General features: G+C 46.0%; 1 protein-coding gene across 4 annotated transcripts in view; it reads right to left on the bottom strand.

Moving 5' to 3' along the window:
- ARHGEF7 (Rho guanine nucleotide exchange factor 7) overlaps positions 1–22,814 on the bottom strand; it is a 126,994-nt gene extending 104,180 nt beyond the window's left edge. The window contains exons 1-2 of one of the 4 annotated variants that reach the window (XM_071569522.1): positions 22,602–22,814; positions 7,891–7,977 (exon numbers count right to left, since the gene is read on the bottom strand). In XM_071569522.1, coding sequence (XP_071425623.1) covers positions 7,891–7,977; positions 22,602–22,766 — 252 coding nt within the window. In that variant the 5' untranslated portion in view covers positions 22,767–22,814. Of the gene's footprint in view, positions 1–5,692; positions 5,711–7,890; positions 7,978–8,058; positions 8,166–22,601 lie in introns of those variants that run through there. The other 3 variants (XM_071569112.1, XM_071569361.1, XM_071569435.1) reach the window with 3 other exon arrangements.
- Between the last annotated feature and the right edge of the window lie 2,036 nt (positions 22,815–24,850).

Raw genomic sequence — 24,850 nt, 5'->3', positions numbered from 1 at the left:
AGTCCAACTTCACAAGGCATTGGTAAAATCCACAACAGCAACTAACAAGACTCTAGTCTTCCTCTAGGAAGGAAAAACGCAGGCCGGTCCTGTCATGTACACAGATCTGACTTCTGAAACACATTTCACTGCATTTCAGCACTCACCTCACAGCAGGTGCAACACTGTCCTGGTGCCACCTCCATTCCTCTCTCCCCTGTACCTGCTGTTGCTCTTTTGCTGAGGAGGATGGAGCAACTCACCTGCTCTCCTCCCAAGAGCTGTCTTCACACCTGGCATCCTCACCACCCCTGCACAGCTTGCTCCTTGCTCAGAGCTAATCAGAAGTGCCTCCCTTCCCACAGCTCTCAGCCTTCAGAAAAATCAGCAGAAAAGCCTTTCCTTGCTGCGCTTCACAATAAAGAGCTGGAAAGCAGGAAAGCACTGAAGAAATCAGAGCGCAAGAACTCCTCTGACAAGTCAGGAGAACAGTGTAAGTCAGCAAGCAACCTCTTCTGCCTTTTTACGCCTCAAGGACTCTGAAAGCTCTGCTCAAAACCCTCCAGCCTTCTCTACCCACCCTTTTCTCCCAGTTTTCCTAGTTTCCACACTTTACCTCACATGATTAACTCGTCTTGTATCAAAGAAGCATCAAAATCCTCTTGTGAAAAGTTGGGTGTATTTGAGCATGAGTACAATGCAGAAATCTTCTGTGCATTCTCAACTAATAGTGCGATGCATTTTAATTGTTAGATGAAGGTTCATTTCATTCTCAAGATTGAAACGAGCACCACAAATAAAGCAGTTATGCCCAAGCCTCTCCCAAACCACAGAGAAACTCATTTGCAAAACTCCTGTGAACAGATCTATTCTGCTGTTGTGGTTTAACCAGGCAGGCAGCTGAACACCACACAGCCATTTGCTCACTCCTCCCCCAAAAGTGGGACAGGGGAGAGAATCAGATAAAAAAGGTTAAACTCACGGGTTGAGATAAAGGCAGTTCAATAAGACAAAAAAAGAAGAGAAAATAACAATGATAAAAAAATTTACATAAGAAGTGAGGGACAATGCAACTGCACACCGCTCCATGTTGCCCAATGCCCAGCCAGTCCCCGAGCAGCAGGTGGACACTCCCCAGCCAAGTCCCCCCAGTTTTACTGCTGAGCACGAAGTCACATGGTGTGGGATACCCCTTTGGGCAGTTGGGGTCAGCTATCCTGGCTGGTCCCCTTCAACTTCCTATCCCCCCAATCTTCTCTCTGTCAGGGCAGCACAAAAAACTAAAAGGTCCTTGACTTACTGTAAATATTGATCAGCAACAATCAGCCTGTTATCAACATTATTCTCCTCTTAAATACAAAATGCAGTACTATACCAGCTTCTAGGGAGAAAATCAACTCTATCACAGCCAAAAAGGAAGAACTAGTTAGTATTTACAATGTCACTGTACCTTGCCTTGCACATGTTGGCCACGCAGACATGACTTAAAAAATCTGGAGGTATTCTGACACACTAGACTCACTCTCACATATGATCCAATGCAGCAAAGAAAGGGATCTGCATCCATTGTGCCAGACTCTACATGCATAGTCTGTATTTATGTGTTCAGAGTATCACACCAACATGCAGTACAAAAGAGCTGGTAGGAATTAAAGTATTCATGGTCAAATTCAAAATTTCAAAATTATTTTTCACTCGTAAAGTACTGAACATAGACCTTAGGAAGCCAAAAATGTAGTAGCGCTCACTTCCCAGCTGGTTGTTACACTACATGATACAAAGATGCACAATTGTAATCCGCTTTTGTTACTTGGTAGCTTTTTCATCTTTTTAAAACTATTTCTTATCAGATGTTCTTGAGCATGTACCTCAATTAGAATACATTATTCATATTTAATAAAAACTATCGGAGTCATTTTAGTCAAAAGGCAATAGCAGAATACCATACCACTGGTAATGCAATAAGCTCAGTAGAACCAGAAGAAATAAATTCTCATGGAAAGAGAAAGAAGATTTAAGTGAGCAGGGAACCATGTGAGAATCTGAAAAGCTACCATGTACATCTGTGTTTTATACTGTGTTTTACTGAATAAAACTGCAACAGCTTCTGATACTGCCATTCCTCCCAGTCCAGGCTGTAAGTTCCCGCCTCTCTGCATCACCTCCTCAGTTACCATGACACCAAGCATGAATGGTGTACAAGATGAGGAACTGGCTTGACCTCAGGAAAAAAAGACTATTTTTGCACCATTCTATTTATAAGCCCCTCTTAAAGTAGTATTCAAAGGCTTCTCTTCAACTGGAATACAAAGGATTGTGCATCATATGAATCCTTCATGTCACAAGAAGCCATTCTTATGAAAGTAACATAAATAGTCAAGTAACAGCATATTCCTGTCATAGGTTCCAAGATATGGTAACATGGCATTCCAATCATGCAAGTCAGGCTGTACTTCTCTATTATACATGCTGAGCAAAACAGACCCAAGGAACAAAAACAAACGACATGAAACAATGATTTTCAGAATCATTATCCTAACACATGAGAAAAAGGACAGAAACCAGGCTGGGAGAAGCAGTCATGTCTTAGAGGTCAGTATGTACAAGACAAGCTGCAGTGACACACTGCACTTCATGTATTATCTACTATATATTGAGAGTAGTTTTGTGAAATAGAAGAAACTGGAGTGAGAGTAGGGGAAGGAATAAACACAGCAGACATATCTTAATTAAAAGATACAACTTTTCCCTTTTGAAAAATACCCCAGTGAGATCTCAGCCTACAAATAAAACTTTCCAATGTGCGGTCTGTAAGCAAAGAATGGTAACTTTAAAACACCGATATTTTGGAAAATGTCCATGACAAAGAATCCTGAAGGTGTTTGGCAGCACACCTTCTGGGATAGAAAGACATTCTGTTGGAATAAAGCCAAGAGCAAATCCAAAGAATACTGTTCTTGACAAAATAAAGATGACAGCCTGAACAAGGGCCGAAAGGAATAGGTGGATAATTTAATTTCTATAACATCATCAAAAGACTGGCATAAAACTCTTCAGTACTAGAACCTATTTATTCCTAATTCACTAATAGATATCAGCCAAGTCCATCCCTACTAGCAACTTAGCTCTACACCTTCCTTATACAAATAGATCTTTGAAAGCCAACTGGCAAAGTAAGTTCCCAAATCCACAATGGTAGCAGGATTGTATCCATAATGATTCAAAGAAGTATGCAGGGCTCAGGAAAGAAGCATCCCCTACCAGATAAAGGCAATGGTAGGGGTGGGAGTGAGGGAAGAAGACAGACAGGCATACTTGCTCCCAAAAGATTAGCTGGTCTAACAGAGGGACAGTAGCACCCCTAACAAACTTACCCCCAAGGCTGGAGATCTATTATAGGCATTTATAGGCATTTGTATATCTTGATTAAATCTTGAGAGCCATGAATTACATTTCCCAAATTTGCATGCAGTGTTCTGAACCCCAAGGGCAAATCCCTCTTGTACACGGGATTTTATAATAAGAAAACACAGGATACCTTAGACTGCACAAGGCTGCCAGGTTTACATTACTTCTTCTTTGGTTAGTTTAGTGTAAAAATAAAATCCTAGATTTGGCATTGCTGCCTCTGTATTAAAATGACCATCCTGAAAACCAGAGGCAAGCAGGTTTCCAGCAGGTAGAGAAAAGGTTCTCAGATCCATGGCTTCCCTTTCATTTTCTAGTAGCCAGTTGCCATCTTGCCCAGCAGTATAAAAGCCAGAAATGCAAAATATTTTTCTGCTCAAGAAATCTGTTAACATTAGATACTTGCAGAGAAGCAAGTATTGATCTTTTATCTGATGAAAGCCAGCAAAAAAATGCTCCAAGACACTACTTATGGAACTTGATCTTGTAGAAGTTGGTACTGTTCACAGGTTTTATCAAGCAACTTGCCTTTAAACAGTAGACACACAGTTTTCCATTAACCTATTTTTGTTTATTATTCTACATTTAACTGCTCTCCCAACCAACTTCACTGCTGTTGAACTATTCAGTGATTTCTCCAGGGCCTCTTTTTGGCCCTGCAAGCTGTCAAATAGCTCTGGTCAAAGACTAAGAAAAGACTGTATTATATTCAGGAATCTGGAACTCCTTTGAAAGGGAACAAAACTGCAGTAACATGATACAGGTACAAGATGATCGTGATGGTAAAATTTGTTAGGACTCAGATAGAAAGAAATGCTCCCTGACCATCACTTTTTCATTTTTGTCTCTTTTGCCAGACTTCCATGGAAGATATATCTGCAATGAGTGCCATCTTAACTATACATATACACCCATACTTCTTCCAGAACAGACTCCATCAGGTACCAAAAGTATCTGGGATCCTGTTTTGAAAAGCAGGTCATGCTTCACAGAGGAGCTTACAGTTAAATGTCTTCCCACCCGAGCAGAAAACTGGGGGGTGCAGAAACTGCCTTTAAATCCTAAATGGCAAGAACAGTACACAGTATGGCTAAGAAAAAGTTGCACAATAAGTTGTGAACTGACCATGTAAGCAGCTGTTCTACAGTCCTTTTCATCCATACAGACTTTCACTGTCAGCAGTGAGGCTCCAAAGTAGAATAAACTACTCAACACTGTAATTATTCTAAGCAAACACTAACAGTTTTCAGAAGGAAAAAAACAACACAGAGTTGCAAATTCAGTCCCTAGCTGAGGCCTCAGGAACATTTTTTCATTAATAAGTCTCAGATCCTTGCATCCACATATAAAAAAAAATGTGTTAAAGAATAATTTAGAAAAAAAATCAACACTTGCAGAACATTATTTTGGTTATTTCTGGAATCATATTGCTTTACCAACACAGATTTCATCTTACAGAAGACTGCCACAAGCTCCAGATAAAGTACTCTCTTTTCTTTGGAACACTTAAATACCAAAAAATACTGGGGTGTGTGGGAAGGGACCCACTGGTTTCCTTAGAGGAACAGCAATCCTTCTCATTCGAATTTGAAATATCCTTTCTGAATATCCTATTATCTTTATAATAGACCAAACTTAGTGGGAACGAAGAGGAAGAAAATAAGAACAACAACTTTCAGATGCCAGAACACTTCCATACCAACGAAGTTTCTCATCTCTGCCCCTTATTTTTCAGGTAGGAAAACAACAGTTATCACATCTTCTAATTAGACAGTGCCACAGAGAAAAGCATCTCCAAGAAGCCATCTACAGCCGTGCAACTTTCCATTAACCACTGGACCTTACCAAGTTCTCAAACATGTCCTAATGAAGTCTCCAAAACTGCAGCCATACAGAGCTTCAGCAAGGCAAGAAGCTCTGATACAGTTTTGTAAAAATACAATACCAATACTTCCAAGAGGAGTTCAAGATGTGGGAACAAAAAGTGTTTGTGAAATGCTGAACTTAGGCTAATCAACCAACTACCGTGCTTTTACCACACTCACAAAATCACGCACTGAGAAATCACCTGATCCAACCACAGAATTCAGATTCAACATAAGGCTCAAGTGCAAACCTTAGAGGGTCATGCAAAACTCCACATTGTGGAATACTTGTTAGGAAAGCATCACATGAGAACACAGAAAAATGTCATATCTCTTGACACCATTCTGGAGCTTCTTCTTGACACCTATACTGTCCAAATGTTTCTATTATTTAAGGTAGCACATACACATCCACTCATTTGTCAAATATTTACACTCACCACTAACTCCTCCTTAGCCAATCTGCTCTGTCTGAAAACATCCCCTTGACCGCTCCTCACACTCTTCACTCAGTGCAATCTCTGAACTTGATTACGACTAGCGAAGCATTATATGGACGCTGAGCAGGAGAGCTGTGGCACCTCCCCAGTTCCCACAGCGAGAAAGGCAGAGATCCATGAGGGCTGACTCACACCTTGTTAAAGGAGGGAGGAGAAAGAGCCCAGGGGTAGCGGATGGCTGAGGGGCCCCTGCCAGCTACTCACTGGTTGAGTCCAGGTTGTCATTCCTCTCATCTTTGGCCACAGCTAGGGGGTTGTAAAAATTAATGAGAAAACAACAGGGAATGGCCAACACACAAGCCATAAATACACACACAAGAGGCTCCATAAGCCTAAGCATTTGTGCCCCTTCCTGCCAGGCTCTGAACTCCTCTGGTAGCTTGGGAGTAATTCCTGTTCCAACATGTTGAGCTGGAAGCTACTGCTGCCAGTTACCTCCATGTAGGAGAAGTGTTTCCGGCAGTCTTGCTGAGAAGACCCTGAGGCCAACAATTTGACTATGCCCAAAAATATTCAGGCTCTGAGAGCAAGACCAAAATTATCTTTTTGTTAATAATTTTTCTTAATTTTCTTGTCACCCAAGGAAAAGAGCTGACAAAAGCTTTCTGTAAGTGCAAAAGAGAGACCAAACTGCAATGCTGTAACTATTCTCAGCCTGTCACAATTTCAATGACTTCAAACTTTCTGAGAGACATGATGCAGGAAATTAGTAAAGGGGAGGGGGAGATATTAATGATATTTTCCCCCTCTTTATCATTTGCAGCAATACTCAATTTATTTCTGCACTGAGATTGAAGTGCCTCCCTGCCCAGTTCCCTCTAGTTCATGCATGTCTACTACTTGAAATTTGGATCAGCTCTCACACATGAATGTTCAAAGCGTGAAAAACTGAATGCAGCCCTAGAAAAGACAAATGGAGGCACAGATGCTGCAAGGCAGAAAATAAAGAAAAAAAAAGACAAGACAAAAACTCCAACACTTGACATAATGGACAGTTCATTCCAGAACCTGGTTTGTCAGTATTTTACAACTTAATTAGGTTTTTCTCCCAACAAAATCTTGGCAATTCTCTATGTATTCAGAGGGGAGAAGGCATGTAAAAATGTAAGAACTTATTCAAAAGAACAGGGTTTTAGTAATTTCCATCCTTATCTAAGAAGAACCCTAAGATTACATACAAGTCCTATAAGTCTCATTAATTTCACTAATGATACTTCCCTATGTAGAAGCCTCAGAAAAGCAGAGTCTTTTTTAGTGACACTGAGTTACTGCATGGCAAAATCACAGGCAGGACCAGAGATACCATATGATCCTGAGAATTAATTAAGGCAACACTTCGGTAATTTAACTTCAGAAGCACCAGAAACCAATTTTTCCACCCCAAAAAAATGCCTGGGAGAACTGAAATTACCATACCTCTTACTTCACAACGCAGAGAAGCCGAAACCCATTTTTAATCGCATCAGTTCCTTCCCACACACAAACATCAAGTAAACTCGACAGCAGTATGTACTTGCTATAGCTAAATATACTGGCAATATACAAGTACCTAATTTGCAACCCTGCGAACACACGTTCGGAAAAGATGGCAGTTTGCTGGGCTTTTATGTAACGCAAATTTAAATAGAAGAAACACCACCTGCCATTTTATTCAATTAGCATTTCATTCGGCTGTTGGCAACTTAATTTCTGCAATCCAACCGCGGAGCTCGCGAAGCGATTTTACGAATGTATCGGACACAGCGCACAGGTACCAAGCATTCACTCGGATCGAACAGCAGTGGTTTCAGCCACCCCGGGTTCGGGCAAGCGCCCTCCCCACTCTCCGCAGCGACAGAGGGTGGGGGCGCGGCCGCTCCACGCGGTACCGCACACCCCGCACGCCGCGGAGGGGCGAGGGAGGCTCGGCCGGGGCGCAGCCGCCACCGCACCGCGTCCCGCACCGCCGGGGCAGCCCCGGCCAGAGGCAGCGCTCCCCCGCCGCCCCCCGGGCCCACAGCGGCTGCCCCGCCGCCCCCCGGGCCCGCAGCCAGGGGAGGGGCGGCCGCCACCATCTTGTCAGCCGCGTCCCCGGGCACAAAAGGAGGGCGAGAACCCCCCGCCGCCGGCACCCGCCGGGCGCCCCCGTCCCGACTCACCTCCAGGCGCAGGGAGGCACCGCAGCCCCGCAGGAACTCGCGGATGTTGCTCAGGCACTCGCCCTCCGTCCGCGGCTCCGGGTACACCTGCAAGAGAAGAGGCGGGCGGCTGAGCGCGGGGAGAGGAGGGGACCGCGCCGGCGTCCCCCGCCCCGCCGCGCCCCTCACCTCCCGCTCCCTCCGCAGGCGGCAGCGCCGGTCGCTCCCACTGGAGGGGTTGAACCGGGAAGTAAACACGGAGCACAGGAAATGGCGTGCGAGGGCGGGGGGCGGCGGGCAGGAGCGCGGGCAGGGGTGCCCCGGCCGGCCGGGCGCGGTCGCGGGCGGCTCTGCCCCAGCGCGGGGCGGGCGCAGGGAGGGAGGGAGGGAGGGATGGAGGGAGGTGCTCGGCCCGCCCCGGCCCCGCCCCGGGGCAGGCGGGACCCGCCGCGGGAGCGCCCCGGGCCCGGCGCCCGGCGTTTTTCTGTATGTTCAATGGTGTTACACAGCCCCCGGTGCCGTGACGGGCTCGCTGCAGGGCGAGGTGGCGGGGACAACCCCGCTCGGGACCGGGAGCGGCCCCGCACAGCGGACAAGGCTGGCGGTGCCCTCCTCGTTCTGACGCCGGTCCACCATTAAGTATCGCCTTTCTAACTAGGAAATGCATCAAAAATGCCCCGAAGACCTCTGTGGAAAAAAATACCAGCACCCGGAGTTAATAATTACCAGTTCCAGGGTCTAATGTTAACAAGCTTTGTTTATGTGTACTTTATTAAACAGCCCCTTTCTACCCCATAAGTAAAGCAATTTCACAAAGAGGAAAACTTTGAGTGAACTGAAGATGAGTTTTGGCAAGTGCAGCCAAGTGCTCTCTGCAGCCACATTCACGGTGCCTTGAGCTCAACCTCTGCCCTGACAGTCGGGTACCTCGGAAAGCAGCCGGTCCCGAGGGATCCAGGGACACGGCTGCACCTACCACAGCTGAACGCAAATTCTGTGTGCACATAAGCATAGTTTCACAATAAATTCTCGTCCAAACTGACCTGCAGTGGACCTACGGCCTTGGACACGGTTCTGTTGGAAGGGGAAAGCCCAGTGCAGAAGTGCCCTGTCAAGTTGCTGGAAGCCAAGGCATTGCAACACACCACATCATGGCCTTTGATTATGCACTACACTCAGAGGCAATTTGTTAAATGCACATGTATGTCAAGGCTACATAACTCACAGTATAATCCACCTGCACAGCACTGGGGACTTCACATAAGGTTGACTACTAACATTGCATCAAGCTGAATCCAATGTAGTGCCTTCCCATATGTTTATGTGATATCAAAGATATCTCTGACACCACAATACCCCAAAAATTAAGAAATGCAACAGCATGACAGGGTGAACCTGATATAAAGAAATTTAAAACAGAAGTCACTATAATTTTCTAAATGCAAAATTCAGATGAGTTTTAAATCATAGCCACTACTTTGTAAAACAAGGAATTTGGTAACAATACAAGTTGAAGAATTTTTATTTCCTTAAGCAAGAACATACACACACATACCCTCCAATCTCCTCAACTTGGTTGGTACTATGATAAACCACCCCTGTGGGTTAAGAATAACCCTTTTATTACACTAAAATGTAAAAGGGAATGCCAAAGAAATCCTATGCAAGTACAACAGCCTAAAGGATAAATTCAGGAAGTTTGAAGTGAGAGAATCCTGCTGAAAGCATCATTCATTTCATCTCCCTTGCTTGATATACTTATTGATTACTCAATTTACTTCTTAATTCCACTAAGAAATCTCAAGCCCAGTCTATCATCCCTACATCCCTTGTTAGAATACAATCCTGAGAATTTTTCAGTTTTCCTATGTTGATGCTTCCAGTATGCTCTCACCTACATATTCTTAAGATTTACAAAATAATTATATAGTTGCAATTTATAACTGTTTTCTTAAACTCTTAGCATAATAACTGAGGTTTGTCTCCCTTTATTGGTGTTACTTCCACATCTCTTTTTCTGCACCCACCATTTTCTTCTACTTCATTCATCAAGGGCTCTTTCATTCTGAGAAACCTTAACATTACTTCTGCTCTCCAAACATGAATAACCCCTCACAAGAACACACAATAAATCTAGATTTCTCTTAAAACCAGCAAATGTCTTGTCTCGTAATATAATCCACATTAACACAAAATGTCGCAAAGTCTCCAACACATTAAACTCTGTAATTCCAGCAAATCCAGATATATGTACTACCACCTCATAAGAGGCTGCACATAGTTCGCAAGAGATTGCACAATACCTGGAAAGAGGCCAAAAATATAAAAGGGCTGGGGGGCTGTCTAGAGAGAGATGATTACAGGATGGAAAAAAATTTCAATCACAGATTAAAGAAACAACAAAGAAAACCCAAACCCTGCAAATTGCTCTCTGTCAGGTCTGGAAGTTTAAAGTACATGTCAAATACACCTCTGAGACCTTAACCCTACCAGCACTTAAATGCATTTTTCCAGTTAAAAATCATCTTCCCTCAAAACAATAAAATAAGTTACAGTAAATCTTTAGAAATTCCATTTCTTCCCTCACAAAACAAGGGAAAAGACCTCAGGGCAATAAAAGAAGCAGGCTATGTTTTCGCAACTCTCTGGCTGCAGTAGCATTTTTATCCAAGAGCAGACAGAAGCATATGGGTAAAGATTTTTAAAATATCTTAGCATTTGCATCTTGCTAGAAATTATAAGTGCTAATGATCCCATAAAAAGAAGCAAACCCGTTATTTACCTGGGAAATCTTAATGTGAGTCTGGCAACCTTCTCCTACAGACAGTTGAGAAACACAGTAAGGAACCTGAAGAACAAACTCAGCCCCTGACAGAATGTTTAAGTGCAGTTATGCGGGCCAAGCCTGTGTTAAAATTGCACTTATGGTATATGACAACCTTCACATACAGTCACAGGAAGCTCAGGAGCGTGACCTCTCTCTCACAGATTGCATTTATGGCCTCACAGGCTGTTCAAAATGTAACAGAATATGATGCAAGCAGACCACGGGCAGGTAAGTCCTCGCCTGCTTGAAAGCTGACAAGTACATTCAGAGAATAAGGATAAACAAAATAAAAGTAGGGTCCTACACCAAAATTACTCAGCTTAAAAAGAAGTAGATTGCATGTAAAAGCAAGTGAAGCAAGTGAAATAAAGAGGGTACATATTTTCCTCTCCAGTATTTGCTTCATCCTCTTGCTTTCATAGACCAACACTGTTAGTTCATTAATGGGGGTGGTCTTCTTATAGGTGCATACAGCTCCTTGTACAAAAAAGCCTCAGTGTCCAACTGGAACCTCTACGTGCTCTAGAAATACAAATATAAAAGGTTAATAGTAATTAGAAAAGACAAGGATTCCAGAGGGGCATGACAGATTCTTAATTAGGGACCAGGGTGCCACGGTGGAATCCAATGAGACAAGTGGAAGGTAATACACAGGGCAACCACAGTTTAAACCACTTCTTTGTTGTTTGGGGACAGGCTCTGATTAAGATTTAATCTCTCGGGGAGCAGTTCTGGAAATCACAGCTAGTTCAATGAGGACACTTACGCGATGCACTGCAGCTATCAAGGAGCAAGGAACATTTTTCACCATCAAGAAAAGATGGAGAACAACACACAATGCAAATAGATGGTACCCAGCTAAAAGTTACATCCCTTTTGATCAGTTTAAATCTTTGGTTTTAATCCACAAAAACAAATTAATAAAAAAAGGGCAATGCAGAGACAGGCTGCATCAGGAAAAGGTATGACAGGGGTAGTCTTAAAGAAATGAAAAAGCCTACTGTTAGTTCATTTGGACAGGGAAATTATATTAGGAAAATATGCAAGGAATGTGTAGAATAATGAGTTTAGAAGAAAAAAACCAGTTCTTTGACTGAAATGAGTAAACATGAGAAATTAATATAAAATAGGAGGCATCTTCAGCTATATGTATGGGAAATGAGTTGTTTACTTGCTGAGCAAGTTAACAAAATGGGTCAAAGGAAGAGAGGAGTATGGAGTCTTAAAATATAAACTGGAATCTACCAGTAGGACAACAGGAAGGGACTGAATGACAGCAGGGTGACTACATATACGTTAAATCAATCATTTATCTAGTGAAACATTTAATATGTACAACATAGTTCACTATGTGAGTTAGAAAACTATCTCAGTTACTAGGAAGCAAAAACTAAGAGGGAACATAACAGCTAGCTGCAAACTAGTAGGCATGTCCAGCAGACATTTAAAATATCCTACTCGGAAGTGCAACTGCCCAAGTCTGAAGTTCAAAGACTCGACCCTCGAATAAGGATGCTGGGGGGAAATCCTGCACGGTAAAGAGCATTGCAGAAGAATGCAATCCGAAAGGGAAGAGTTGTAGAGACTGGGTGGACGAGAGTACTGTCCTTGGCCACAGCATCCTGTTCGTCCTGACTGGAGCCTTTTACACCAGATTCCACTCCCAGCATGAAACAGTTTTCTCTCCAGGTTTCAGAACACCTTGTAGGCACAGAGCATTACCACAATCTAATCTGTCAAAATACTTTAAATGAACAATGCAGCAAAGCTAAGAAAGGGTACAATTGATCACATTCAGTCCCACAGTGGTGGCATTTTGCTTCTAGCCTCTTTGACTGGTCAAGGACAACTGATCTTCCAATGGAGCGGAGTGATGAAGAGCCAAACACCTCCAGCACAAGTGCTGCAGGCTGGGGTCTGTTGACAGTTCAGGGATCAAAATGAGACTAAAAACATCATGAGGAGGATGCCAAGCTATTTCTATACTAGCCTAGCTGGTGAAGCTGCAACTGTCCAACGACTCCTGCAGGTTCCTTCCCTCCCCACTGCTTCCAGCTGTGCTACCTCCTGCTTGCACCTGCACCCATGCCCAGCAGGGCCCATCCCTTGCAGCATTTGAGTATCCTGCTCTGTCCCAGACCACCCACCCTCACAAATTGCACCCAGCAGGGATGGAAAAGAGTGGCTACATAGCTACATGAGGATGTCCCCTGCTTCTCAAGGGATCATCTATTGCTAGGGACCAATGACAGGTGCAGCACTCCCTCCATAGGGAGTGGGTTCAGATGACTTTCAGATGGAGCCCCATGCTCTCCCCAGGACAACAGGAGGCACAGCTGCACTTCAAAGGACCACATCTTCCACATCCCTATGGAGCACTCTGCAGTTATGCCCAACCACTTCAAGAACTGCACATCATGCTGATGGCACATTAGCAGGATACTATAATTAAAATAAAATCAGAGATCAGGATTCTCATAAAGCCACAGTTCTGTTTTAAAATCAAGTGTCTTGATAGAACACTAGATCTTACCATGTGACTGCTTCTTTGCTACTGTAGCTCTTTAGCACTGACTTTTCTCAACCTATAAAATCTGCTGCCCATAAACTTTTCAATAATAATCCCCACAGCAGCCACGATGGGATAGACACCTGTATTTTGGCTTGAGGGAACCCACGCTCTGAAAGCACAGAAGGAGGCAGTCAGACAGATAGCAAGAGCTGGATCCAGTAAAATACTGAAGCTCCTACAAGCCATGCACTAAAGTGCCCAAATTCTACATTCCCAGGATTCATCTCAGCTCTACATACAGTACAAAGTGGGAGGGCTGGTGCCTTAATATATGCCCTAAAATTCTTATGTGCTGAGAAGGATACCCGGCCATGAAGTTAACCAAGACACATTAGAAGGTAAAAGCAAGAGTACACCAATATTCTTGACCCCATCCAGGACTTCCAACAAAATAAGCCTTCATCTACTTAGTGTCCCAAACTCCAGTCATCTCCTGGACTTATGAGAGTCCTTTAAGTGTCCTTTGGAAGAACTCCACAGTGCATCCTCTCTGAGATGTGACAGGTGCCCATTTTTGATGAAATAATACAGCAAAGAGGTTCCCAAACCTCTTGTTCTTGGACACCATTAATGGTGAGAGCCACAGCAGCAGCTCTTAGATCCCACTGTCTTGCTCTAAAGCCATCAACACAGCTAACCCCACATCTGACACTCCCCTGCTGCATATCCTGCATCCCTAAACCAGCCCCTGTACTCCATCCTTCCATCTGTCTCACCTCAGGTCACACACCACCGCTTTCCAAACCAGCAACTCCAATTCCACATTGTAGTCCTACTCTTCTACTGCACAACCTTACTCCACCACCAGTCCTTTACTGTCCATTGGATAACAGGAACTCACTGGCCGCAGCTTTGTGCTCCCTCAACTTCCATCTTGCTACGGCATCTGAAACAAGGAGCACTTCTTGCTGACCAAAGACTCCTCCAGCTCTTCTGATTTCTTCCCCTGTACATGTTCAGAAATGCTTGTCTGCCTGACCAGCCTTCATTAACAGTGACCTACATTCAAACATACGGATGTTCTGCTTTAGATGCTTCAGTCCTTTATTGGAAATAGCTCTCAAAACTTAAGTTCAGCTAAGCTTGCAAAGGAAATGTACAGTTCGGTTAAAATGCCAGATTAGTTTGTGGCAGCCTTTATGTACTGGACCGTGGAGTCTAATGCAACAATTAGAGCCACTTTTTTTCTTTAATCTGCTCTGCGAAAATGATACTGTAATACCGATACAGTTGTTTGAGCCCATCTTTTCAGATATGCACCTTTATTCATCAAGGTTCAGGAAAACAGTACGTTCTTTGCAGGGGAAGTACAGTACTTTTGTCACTCCCCTTGGACCTTGACTAAATTCCCATTGAAGTACGTATCCAGTTGAACATCAGGAGGAATTTCTTCTCAGAATGGGCGATTAGACATTGGAATGGGCTGCCCATGGAGATGCTGGAGTCGCTGTCCCTGGAGGTGTTTAAGAAAAGACTGGACATGGCACTTAGTGCCATGGTCTGGTTGCTGTGGTGTCTAGTCAAAAGCTGGACTCGGTAATCTCAGGTTTTTTCCAAACTAATTGATTCTATAATTCTGTGAAAGACTATAAACTAACTCCCAGAAGGCAGGTATTCAATCAACCCCTAAGATACAAACAAGTAAATTAAGGGCACCAGGACAGTCTGTACAGGACTTTTGTTTTCTCAAGTTTTCAATTTATTTTTATATTTCACACAAAAAACTTATGTTAACATAGCTTAAAGAACTGAGAATGCCACATACATAAAACTTACAGGACTGGCAGCTGCCTTTGCAACTGCAATTAGGATCCACTTGCAGGCCCACCCTGTGACCTGGACTAGGCAGGAGTCTACCAGAACACACGCACAGGAGTATGCCGGATTTATACACATAAGAGGATCTAGTTCCAGCTGCAGCAGCAATCTGCTTTCCCGTGTTTCCTAAATACTGAGAATTAATAGTCCTAATTTCTGTGGTTTTACTTATTTTCTTGCTATTTTAAATAAAAGGAGGAAATCAGTTAGCGTGCAACTGTCATCAGCCCTATGCAGCATCACCAGGCTCTGGAGCTCCAGGGGTGCCAGCATTAGGTGTCTGCAGGAAGATGTGTATTTCCCTGAAGTCAGAGAGTGAAAAAAGCCCAGTGAAGTGCTGCTCCAAGTGTGGGCTTAGCAGGAACTGAACTAAAGGGATTCTCCTGTGAAGAGAGGCTTGTGGGGAGGGATTTTGCACCCCCTCTCACATAAACCCTGCAGCATTTCCTGTGGAGCACTGCTGTTTTGATGCAGCACAAGCTCAGGCTTCAGGAGTCCAATCACTCAGGGTTTGTTTACACTGGGAGAGCTCTGCTGTTAGATATGCTGGCATCGCTCCTCCGTGTGGATGTAACATATGCCAGAGAGGGAATTCCTCTGCCAGTCTAACAGTACCACTTCCCCCAGTGACATTAAGGAAGCCAATAAAAGCACTTCTGTCAGCACAGCTGCACCAGTGGAGGGGGTATATGATTTTTACTGCTTTCTCCCCACCTCTCTCTCTCTGAAAATATTCCATAGGACTACCAAAATCTTACAGTGGGGATTCTCTCCTGGGCAAGCTGCCAACATCATCCAACACTACATTGCAGAGCAGGAAAATGGAGATCTGAGTGAAATGCTCTTAAGACACAAGCAATGTTTTGCAGGCCAGAGGGGGACAGGAGTCTCTGCCCACTGGGTGCTAAAGATTCATGATGAGGAGCAGCACGATGAAAACTTCTTCCAGATGAAGCTGGACACCCCTCCTCAACTTGTCACCACGGTTAGCACTGGAACAGGTTGCCCAGAGAAGTGGTGGATGCCCCAGCCCTGCAAGTGTTCAAGGTCAGGCTGGAAGGGGCTTTGAGCAACCTGGTTGAGTGCCACGTGTCCCTGCCCATGGCAGGGATGTTGGAGCTACATAACCATTAAAGTCCCTTCCAACCAAAACCTATGACTCTATGACTCTGGTGGGGGGTGATGGCGGCAACCACATCATACAAGAGACATGGAGAGAAAATGGCCTTGTTCTACTGAAGCAAATGAGGGAGAGCACAGGAGTGTCACACTGGCTGAGAATCAGGAAGCAAAGCTCAGCCAGCCAAAGTGCAAGACTGACACTGTTTCCATGCTACCAGATCACAGTATTTTTGCAAGCTCTGTCACGGTTGAAATGTTTTAAGCTCTTCAAATTACAGACACTGTGTAACAACTAATTACAATTGTTATTTAAGTGTGATGTATATTGACTTCCCCTCAGTGGTTCACAGCCAGATTTAAAGAATATGTATGTTTATATGATATATATATGTATAAATACACTTACATATATATATATAATTTTGAAGTCAGACTTCCAGTTTTTCTAAGGCTTGAATTACAGTCTTACACTTTTTTAGCTGGATGATGTGGTGCCCTCAGCCACTAGCATGCAGTAGTAAACAGAGGAGAGCATGCTGGTGACATCCCCCAGTCCTTTCTCCACACAGACATAGCACTTGGAGGATGGTCTGGCTAGCAGTAGGGCACCTGAGGGCTAAAGAATCACCTTTTCCACAGTCCATATTATGCACAGACATACAAAGAACATATCTAGAAACTGTGGAAAGGACATTAATGACTGTAAGACCAACAAACCTACATTATTCTTCTGTATTTTCTCACAAAAACAATTTAATCACCAACAGTTTGCTTAATTGCTTCCTCTTCTCTTATGCATTGACAGGATCCAATTTTCAAGGGAAAAGACAGCAAACACAGATCCAAGTCCTCTGCTTCCGCAGTGCACACAGGCAGACCATATTTCTCTGGACAATATGCCAGTCACCAGAGTTACAGAGCCAGTGCATAGACAGGAAAACCATGGGCATTGTCCTTCAGAACATTTGTGCATCCCTGCCCTCACAAGGCAGTAAGTGTAACATGGTAAATGACAACTCCGTATCGACCAAACAATCCTAAGAAGCTCAGAGCAACACTCAAGAGAACGGCAAGTATTCAGGAAAAAGGCACTCTAACAACTCTGTTTGGGATCACTTTCCCCTGGCGCTTGGCTTGCCCTTGCAGTGCTTCCACACTGGAGCAACAGCCCTCGTACACACACCAGCGTTCCCCGACCATGCAGGCACAGCTGTCCAGCTCGGATTATTCTTGCCAGAAGCACAGTAATCCCTTTGGGAGGACTACTGCCAAGGGGAGAGAGCATATGCACATTAAAATGTGAATTTTGCTTCCTGCCTCCCAGGTCTAGTCTTGTGATGACCCTGTGCTGCTGCTGCAATACAAGTATTCACAACAGCTTCCCAACAGATTGCAGTGAGCAAAGGCAGGACAGCCTTTGGGTTCAGCCAGGCAGACCCCCAGTAGCCTCACCTCTGAACTTGCAAAATGTGAGATGGCTCAGGGCCAACTAGCACCTGGAAATTTCTATCTTAACGTCTGCACTGCTGGTGGGATGCTCACCACGGTTCCCAAACTCTGCCTGGGCTCCACAGGGAGCTCACAGCCAGCCTTGCACCCTCGGCAAAGGTACTGGGCTATAACAAATATCTCTTGTTATTAACTCTGGCTCCAAAACACCTTCCCTTTCTTCTTCCTTTGCAACTCTTGAAATACCACATTCAGGTCACACCTTGCCACAACAGAGAGAAGTACTTAGCCCCAACTCATCCGTGGGAAATCAGAGCCAAGTGAACACAAACCTCCCTTAACCCGAGCCATAGGCGCACACGCTCATTGCAAGGGCAAGGCTGGCGAGATGACTGTTGCACATGGCAGCCCAAACCCTCCATCTGGAGACTCTGATTCTCAGTGCTTGTGCTCATACACAGCAATTCGTTTGCTTTGTGAATCTCAAAGAGTTAATTTATTCCCAAATTGCAATTCAGAACGCCCCATTTAGACAAAGACCCCTATCATTAGAAAGGGAATCACACGGATATACAAATACAAGGTACTTGTAAAAAGATCTTAATCTTTGCTGCCATCAGTCTTCATACTATTTCAATTAATAAACAAATTAATGTCAACACCAGCACACAATTCTCCACAGGGAGAAAGAATGATGTTTCCTTCCAGGCATGCACCAAGTCTCATCCAGCAGCACAGCGAGCTGTCTCTGTTCTCCCGAGGACAGTTCTCCCGAGGGCAGCCCCGCGCTGTCCGTCTGTCCGCCTCCCGCCTCGGCAATGCGGGAGCAGCCAGAGGAAGCGGCTGTGTTTTGGATCAGCCTCCCACGCATGGCAGAGCAGCTTCTGGGTTGTTCAATGCTACGCTCAGTGCAATGGCTGGGGACGGTCTGTTCGACCGAGGGGGGCCAGGGCGTGTGAGCCCCAGCGGCGTACCCAGCTCAGCTCCCCGCTCCCCGCCTCCAAACCCCGATCCAGCTGCTGCCGTGCCCTCCAGGAGCCCCCAGCCGGAGGGGAGGGGGCAGTGGGGTGTCAAATGGCTGCTGCAGCGCATCCCCTGATGCATCTCCCTATTTCCCCACACAGAACAAAGCTGTCCTCGAAACGACGCTTTCTTTCGAACAGCTGACCAAAAATAAAAGTACAAACAAAACTTAATGGAGCGCGAAGCCTCATATGACAAGGAAAATTCCCGCTCCAGTTCTGATCTCTGTTTACAACGCTGAAAGTGGGTCAAACTGGTCTGTGATGGAGGAATCTGTTTGGAAAATGATCTCTGTGAGGAAAAGCATCTAAGCGGCCGACAACTGCACTGCAATACTTCCACGGGGATCCTTTCCTCTGCCATCAAAGTAACTCAATTTTACCACGCAGGGTTTAAATACCGTAACTCGAAATTACGGCTTTTCATTCAAATTCCTTGAATTCAGCAATTCCCTATCTTTTAGAGCAGATCAACTAACTAGGGTGTCTCAGTACAGATCTCCATGCTTTAAAAAACTAAGACATGGCTGGGTTTGGTTGGACAGGGTGGGGAAAGGTGTTGTGGGGTTTGTTGATTTTGAGGGGGTTGGGTTTTTCTTAATAATTGCTCTCACTTCTGTTCCTTTTCTGTGTTCAGGGTAAGGTTATTGAGCGGTACCATCACATTGTCTAACCCAACTATTTTGTTTTCCCCTGCCATGGTCTCTCTCGAAATCTCGTGAATTTAATATCTGTCTTTTGCTGCTGTTCAAGATAGATGACTGGAAAGTAAAAAAATTCAGCCAAAACTTCCTGGCAAGAAGCTCTGTAGTTGTTCTGTATATGGATGGTATACAAATACACAGCAATCTAAAGAACATACTATCCAGGCTTGAAACCCACTAATTTGTTTTTATCGACTTAAAAAATCCTGTTCTTTGACCTTCAAGTACTTGATTCCTTTTATGGTCATAAAATCTTTATTTTATTAAAAATCTTCTACTAATTACTCTCAGGGTACCCAGAGGCTTTAAAAAACACAAAATGACAAAAATATGTTACTACATTCCTGTACATATTGAATCATCTTTCTAAACTGTTCTTGAAAAAAGACAAAATGCATTTGTAGCATTTTCTAGAAAACATCTTAAAAAACCCCTAAAGTTGTAAACATTCCTTCATATTTAAAAGTTGTATTTTTTAATGTCCTCTGTGCTTTTGGTTACTATTTTGTATTTACAGAAAAATGAGCTCTGTGAGTCTTTAAAGTGTCTGCTAATGTCAGATATTTATAGAAAGTTATGATCTCAAATGATTTTAAGAACTGAAACAGTCTACATCTGTGGGACAAACCTCGTATCTTTAGACTTCAAAAATGTCCAGTTCTGCACTGGGGAATTTCAGGGCAAGGCTCATATTTTAAATGCACTTAGTATTAAAAAAAGTAACACAATGAACAGTAGTAGCAAAAAAGACTTGGAAAAAATAACATGACACAGGGGAAGATGTAAAATTTTTATGTCTTTATTAGCAAACAGAAAAAAGAATAAAGCATCATGGAAATAGCTCAGACTTACAACGGTAGGTGAGAGCATGAAAGAATAGTCACAAATGAGTTCGTGAGTCTGTCAGATGCATCTGTCAATTAGTGCAATGTGAATTGCCCAAAAATTAAGTACAGCTTTCCTCACAGAGATCCTGTCTTAGTTTAGAAGAAAACAAACAGATGCCCTTAAAAAAATATTTTAAAAGGTTTATTTCTCTCAGACTGACAACTAAGTCAAAGCCAGAGGAGACCACTGCGTCAGCAGGAGCCTCCAGGTCAGCCGCCTGTCCCAGCACCCAGCTCAGCTCAGGCGAGCTCAGGGAGGTGGGAGCCTGTGAGGCGCCAGCGTTCTTGCAGCTCTGGCTGCCATCCCAGCCCGCACACCACCCGCTGCAAACCCCGTGCTGCTGCACCACGAGGGCCATGATAAGTCCCACTGACAGCTCCTCGCATGTCAGGCTGGTGTCGGGGTTGGCTGTGTGGAGCTGTGCCCCTCTGCAAACCCTCCCTTGGGTGTGGATGCTGTGAAGGGACCCCTGCCCAAACATGAGAGGCGTTCACTCCTCTGAGGAGAGCCTATCATTCAGTAACCGAGATGTTTCCAAATATACTGTATACAGAAAAGCACCTTAAGTTGGGAAACACTGTTCTAGCACTTATTTCTGTTCTGCTTTTTTGTTTTTGTTGTTCAGTAGAGTCTGTTTCCCAAATTGAGTTCAGGACCCCATTTGACTAGGCTTGACATCTACGCAAGGGGAAAGACCTTTTCCACCCCAAAGCTCAGAGCCCAAAGTCCAAGAGGTACTCAGAGAGTATGCACAGTGGGATAGGCTGCCAAAACCCTCCTTGGGCTTCATGCCAGAAGGCAAAAGAACCTGGGGTCAAGGAGGCACAGGCAGAGCCTTCCGGAGCTGGTGGATAGCCAGGTGGAGGATCCTCACACTGAGAGGGTCCCTGACCTCAGCCCCACATCACACATGTCACCCTGGAGGGTGGAGCAGAACATTTACCTGCTTTGGAGCCACAGTTTGTAGCTCAGTGTATGGGACAGCAGTTTGTACTTCACGCACCACCTCTACAAAGCACAATGATTTGGCAGCAGGCACATCCTCTTCAGCTCTATTGTCCACACAGCCACTTCACGGAAAAAGGTGGCATGGAAAGTTGGCAGCGACAGCAACAGTGGCTTCAGCTGTCCCAGCCATCATGGTGGCTCACACTGCCACTGACACACTGCCCCCACTCTCATCACTTCCACCACCCACCACAAACACTGCCAGCTACCGTGGGGTTTCCATATCCCCATGCCACCTTCTAATTTTCTCATCAATTCAGGGGGGCAGGAATAACCTACCACATCCTACTACAGTAAATGGGATGTGGTCCAGAGCCGGGACCTCCACACTATAATGCAACACAAAACAGTAACAACCCCATTCAGTGGCAAACTGAAGAACCAAAGGGAGACAGCACAGTCCAGTGTCCCACTGAGCTCAAGGCACTGGTTTCAATTTTGTGGGTCTGCGGACTACTTGAAATAGAGCCACAAAAGGCAATAAAAGGTGAAAAACATGGTGTTATTTTCAAATAAGGAGTTATGCCATCACCATGGCAGATGACCTTCTTCAATCTTCTCTTCACCACCTCGTATCGGCTCACAAGGAAAGTTTTGTCAATATGTGGGTCTCTGCACTACGTTATTGAACATCAGGTGAGACAACGGCACCATCCCAAGTCTTGAGGCACAAATCAAAACCCTCCCCTGTAGCCAAGCTCCGACAGGAATTACGTACGCACACAGAACACATAAAAGTTACCTGACAGAGTACATTTTCTTCAAACACAACCCAGAACAGAGCTGTAACGCGTTTTTACAACCCGAAAAAAAATTATGAGATTTTTTTTCCACAGGCTACCAAACAGTAAAAGACCCAAATAACGCTAAAACAGCCTTCAAGAAAACTAAGCATCAAACGCTAAAATGTCCTTCAGAGGCTGGAAGGGATGAGCTGAATCACCTCCCAGGCGAGGTGAGGCACCGGCTATTCGAGCAGTTGCGTAGACAACTTTACAGCCGGTTCGCGGCTCGCCGGGGAGGCTCCGTGACCCACCCCCCAAAATAAAAGCATCTCCCGCGCACACCCAGGACTTCGGTTCGGGGAGGAGAGCGGTTCTGCCTGTAAAACATTTGCAGCATCGTGGCCCTAACGGGGAAAGCCCCTCCATCCATCCCGGCTGCCGCTGCCGCTCTGCCCCGGCCCTCCCGCGGGGCACCGACCCCGCTACGCCCCCCGCGCCCTGCCCGGGGCTGCCCCGGGTTCGCGGGTCCCCCCGGCGCGGCGGGGGCGGCGGGCCCGGCGCACAAAGGGCGGCGGGGCGGGGGCGCCGGGCACTTACTTTGTCTATGGTGCCCGGCAGCAGGCGGTCGAGCAGGCGGCAGAGCACCACGCCGTCCTTCAGGGAGGACTGGAGGAAGCCCTCGGGGTCGGAGATGGTCTTTTTGGGGGACTCCAGCACGCCCAGGGCGATCAGCCACGTAACGGTCTGCTCGGCCGAATTCATGGCGATGGCGGCGGCGGGGCGGGGGTCGCGGCGCCCCGCGCCTCGCGTGGGTTTTGTGTCTGCCGGGCGGGGGCTTCAGGCGGAGGCCGGCGCCGCCCCCATGTGAATGCAGATGACGACGCCCCGGCCCCGCCGCCACAGACACACATGCAGCTGCAGTGCCGCCTCCTCCCCGCCCCCCCCCCCCGCCGCCACCGCCGCCGCCGCCGCCGCCGCCGCCGCCGCCCCATGACATCACTGGCAGCGGCGGGGGGGCCGCGCCCCGAGACCCGCGCCCGCTGCCCCCGGCCCGGCCACTGCCGCCCCCTGGCGGCCGCGCGGCGCCTCCGCGGGCGCGCAGCGCGGCGGGAGCGGCGGGCGCTGGGAACGGGGGGAAAAGTTGTGAGATCCCCCGGCCCCTCATTTCCCCCTCGGACAGCGCCGTTGCTCTGGGAACAAGCCCCCAGACGCCTTTGGCACCAGACTGGGGGCGACTGGTTTCGGAACATCTACCTCTGAGAGCACCAGCAGCGAGTCCCGGCCTGAGTGGTCGCATTAACGCGATTTTTGCCTTTGCCCGTCGTTCCCCTGCGCAAGGAAAGCCGTTCGGGAGCCTCGGCGCAGTGGCCGGGTCTCGGGCTCTCCCCGGTGTGCGTCGCCCCCGCCGTGAGCCTCCCGGGATGCTCCATCCCCAGCGCGCGCCTCCCGGGATGCTCCATCCCCAGCGCGCGTCTCCCGGGATGCTGCCTCCCCAGTGCGCCTCCCGCCAGCGTCCACCCGATCGTCTGCGGCACCAACAGAAAAGCCAACGTAAATACTCAGGTCTAACCAGAAATTAATCGGTGAAAGCGCTACTGTGCTTTTTATTCTGGCAAAATCCGTTCCACAAGGCTTTGCTTGGACAGGTCTTTGTGAGCAATCAGTATTTTTTGTTAAGACCTGGCATGGGCTTCCCAGGGCCCCTCTGTTGCCATCAGCCTCCATGATGCAGCACATATGATGGAGAGGCAAAGCCACCACAGTCCGTGCTCCATCCCCTTCCCCTCACACCCCACCTGACCACTCAGGGGACAAAACTGCCTTCAAGGCAGTGTTCAAGGGGAAATTGCCAACCTCAAACTAACCTCTGCAGTTCTGTTTCCAGCCTGGCTCACTGCATCTGCCACCATCACAGCCCCTGAGCAGCACCTCTGGTAGGTTCTTCTGACCCAGAGTCCCCTTCCAAACCATAGGCCAGCCCAGAAAGACAGAGGTGCATTTGGACTTGAGACAAAATAGTCTAACTGCAACATTCCATCTCTTAATCCATAATAGAAGCAGATTTTCTTAAAATCTGACACCTGAGGTGTGATACCTCTTCCCAAATTTGTCTTTCCTTTTGCCCCTTGTTCGGTCCAGAGGACACCACCAGAATGGCCTCCGCTAGTGTTGATGCCCACCCAGACTGGACATGGTTGGATACACAAACTCAGTGTGCACTGCAATAGTCAGAAAGCATTTATTATCTCGCCATGCTTGGCAGGGGTTCCCCAATAATTTCCTAAGCAAGGTAAGCAGCAAGTGATGAGATGTCTGGTATCACTGAGCGATGGCCCATGGCAGAGAACAATGGGCATGAGTTTATGCAGCTTTTTATGTGAAAGAGCACAGGAACACTAAGTGTGATGACTATATGAATAGTTCGAAAAGTACAGGGCTGATTACAGTAGAGAGCATGACACTCAACACATTTTGGGGAAAATCCAGCTAAAGCCAATGTAAGTAACAATACATTACAATGCAGAATAGTGATCTTATCAAAGTATAAAAGGTTTCATTATAAGCATTAAGGGTTTCATTATAAGTATAAGCGGTATCTGGGTTATTGTTGTACTGACCTCCATCACCTATCTCCTGGCCATTCTTCTGAACTTAATCATATACACTTCCATATATATTTTGAGCAACAGCTTCCCATCCAATAATTGGTTAGCTATGAAGAACACAAACACAGCAATTCTTTGCCATCAGAAAGCTCTCTGAATGGCCTGCCCCAAGACCCTTGAAAGAAGCTCACTACATGTAGGGAAACCATTTCTATATCTTTAAAGAAAAATTGGAAGTGC

This window comes from Pithys albifrons, chromosome 1, assembly GCF_047495875.1.
Source record: "Pithys albifrons albifrons isolate INPA30051 chromosome 1, PitAlb_v1, whole genome shotgun sequence".
NCBI lineage: Eukaryota > Metazoa > Chordata > Aves > Passeriformes > Thamnophilidae > Pithys > Pithys albifrons.
The sequence above is the reverse complement of the archived record's forward strand: the minus strand, read 5'-3'. Positions and strand labels throughout refer to the sequence as shown.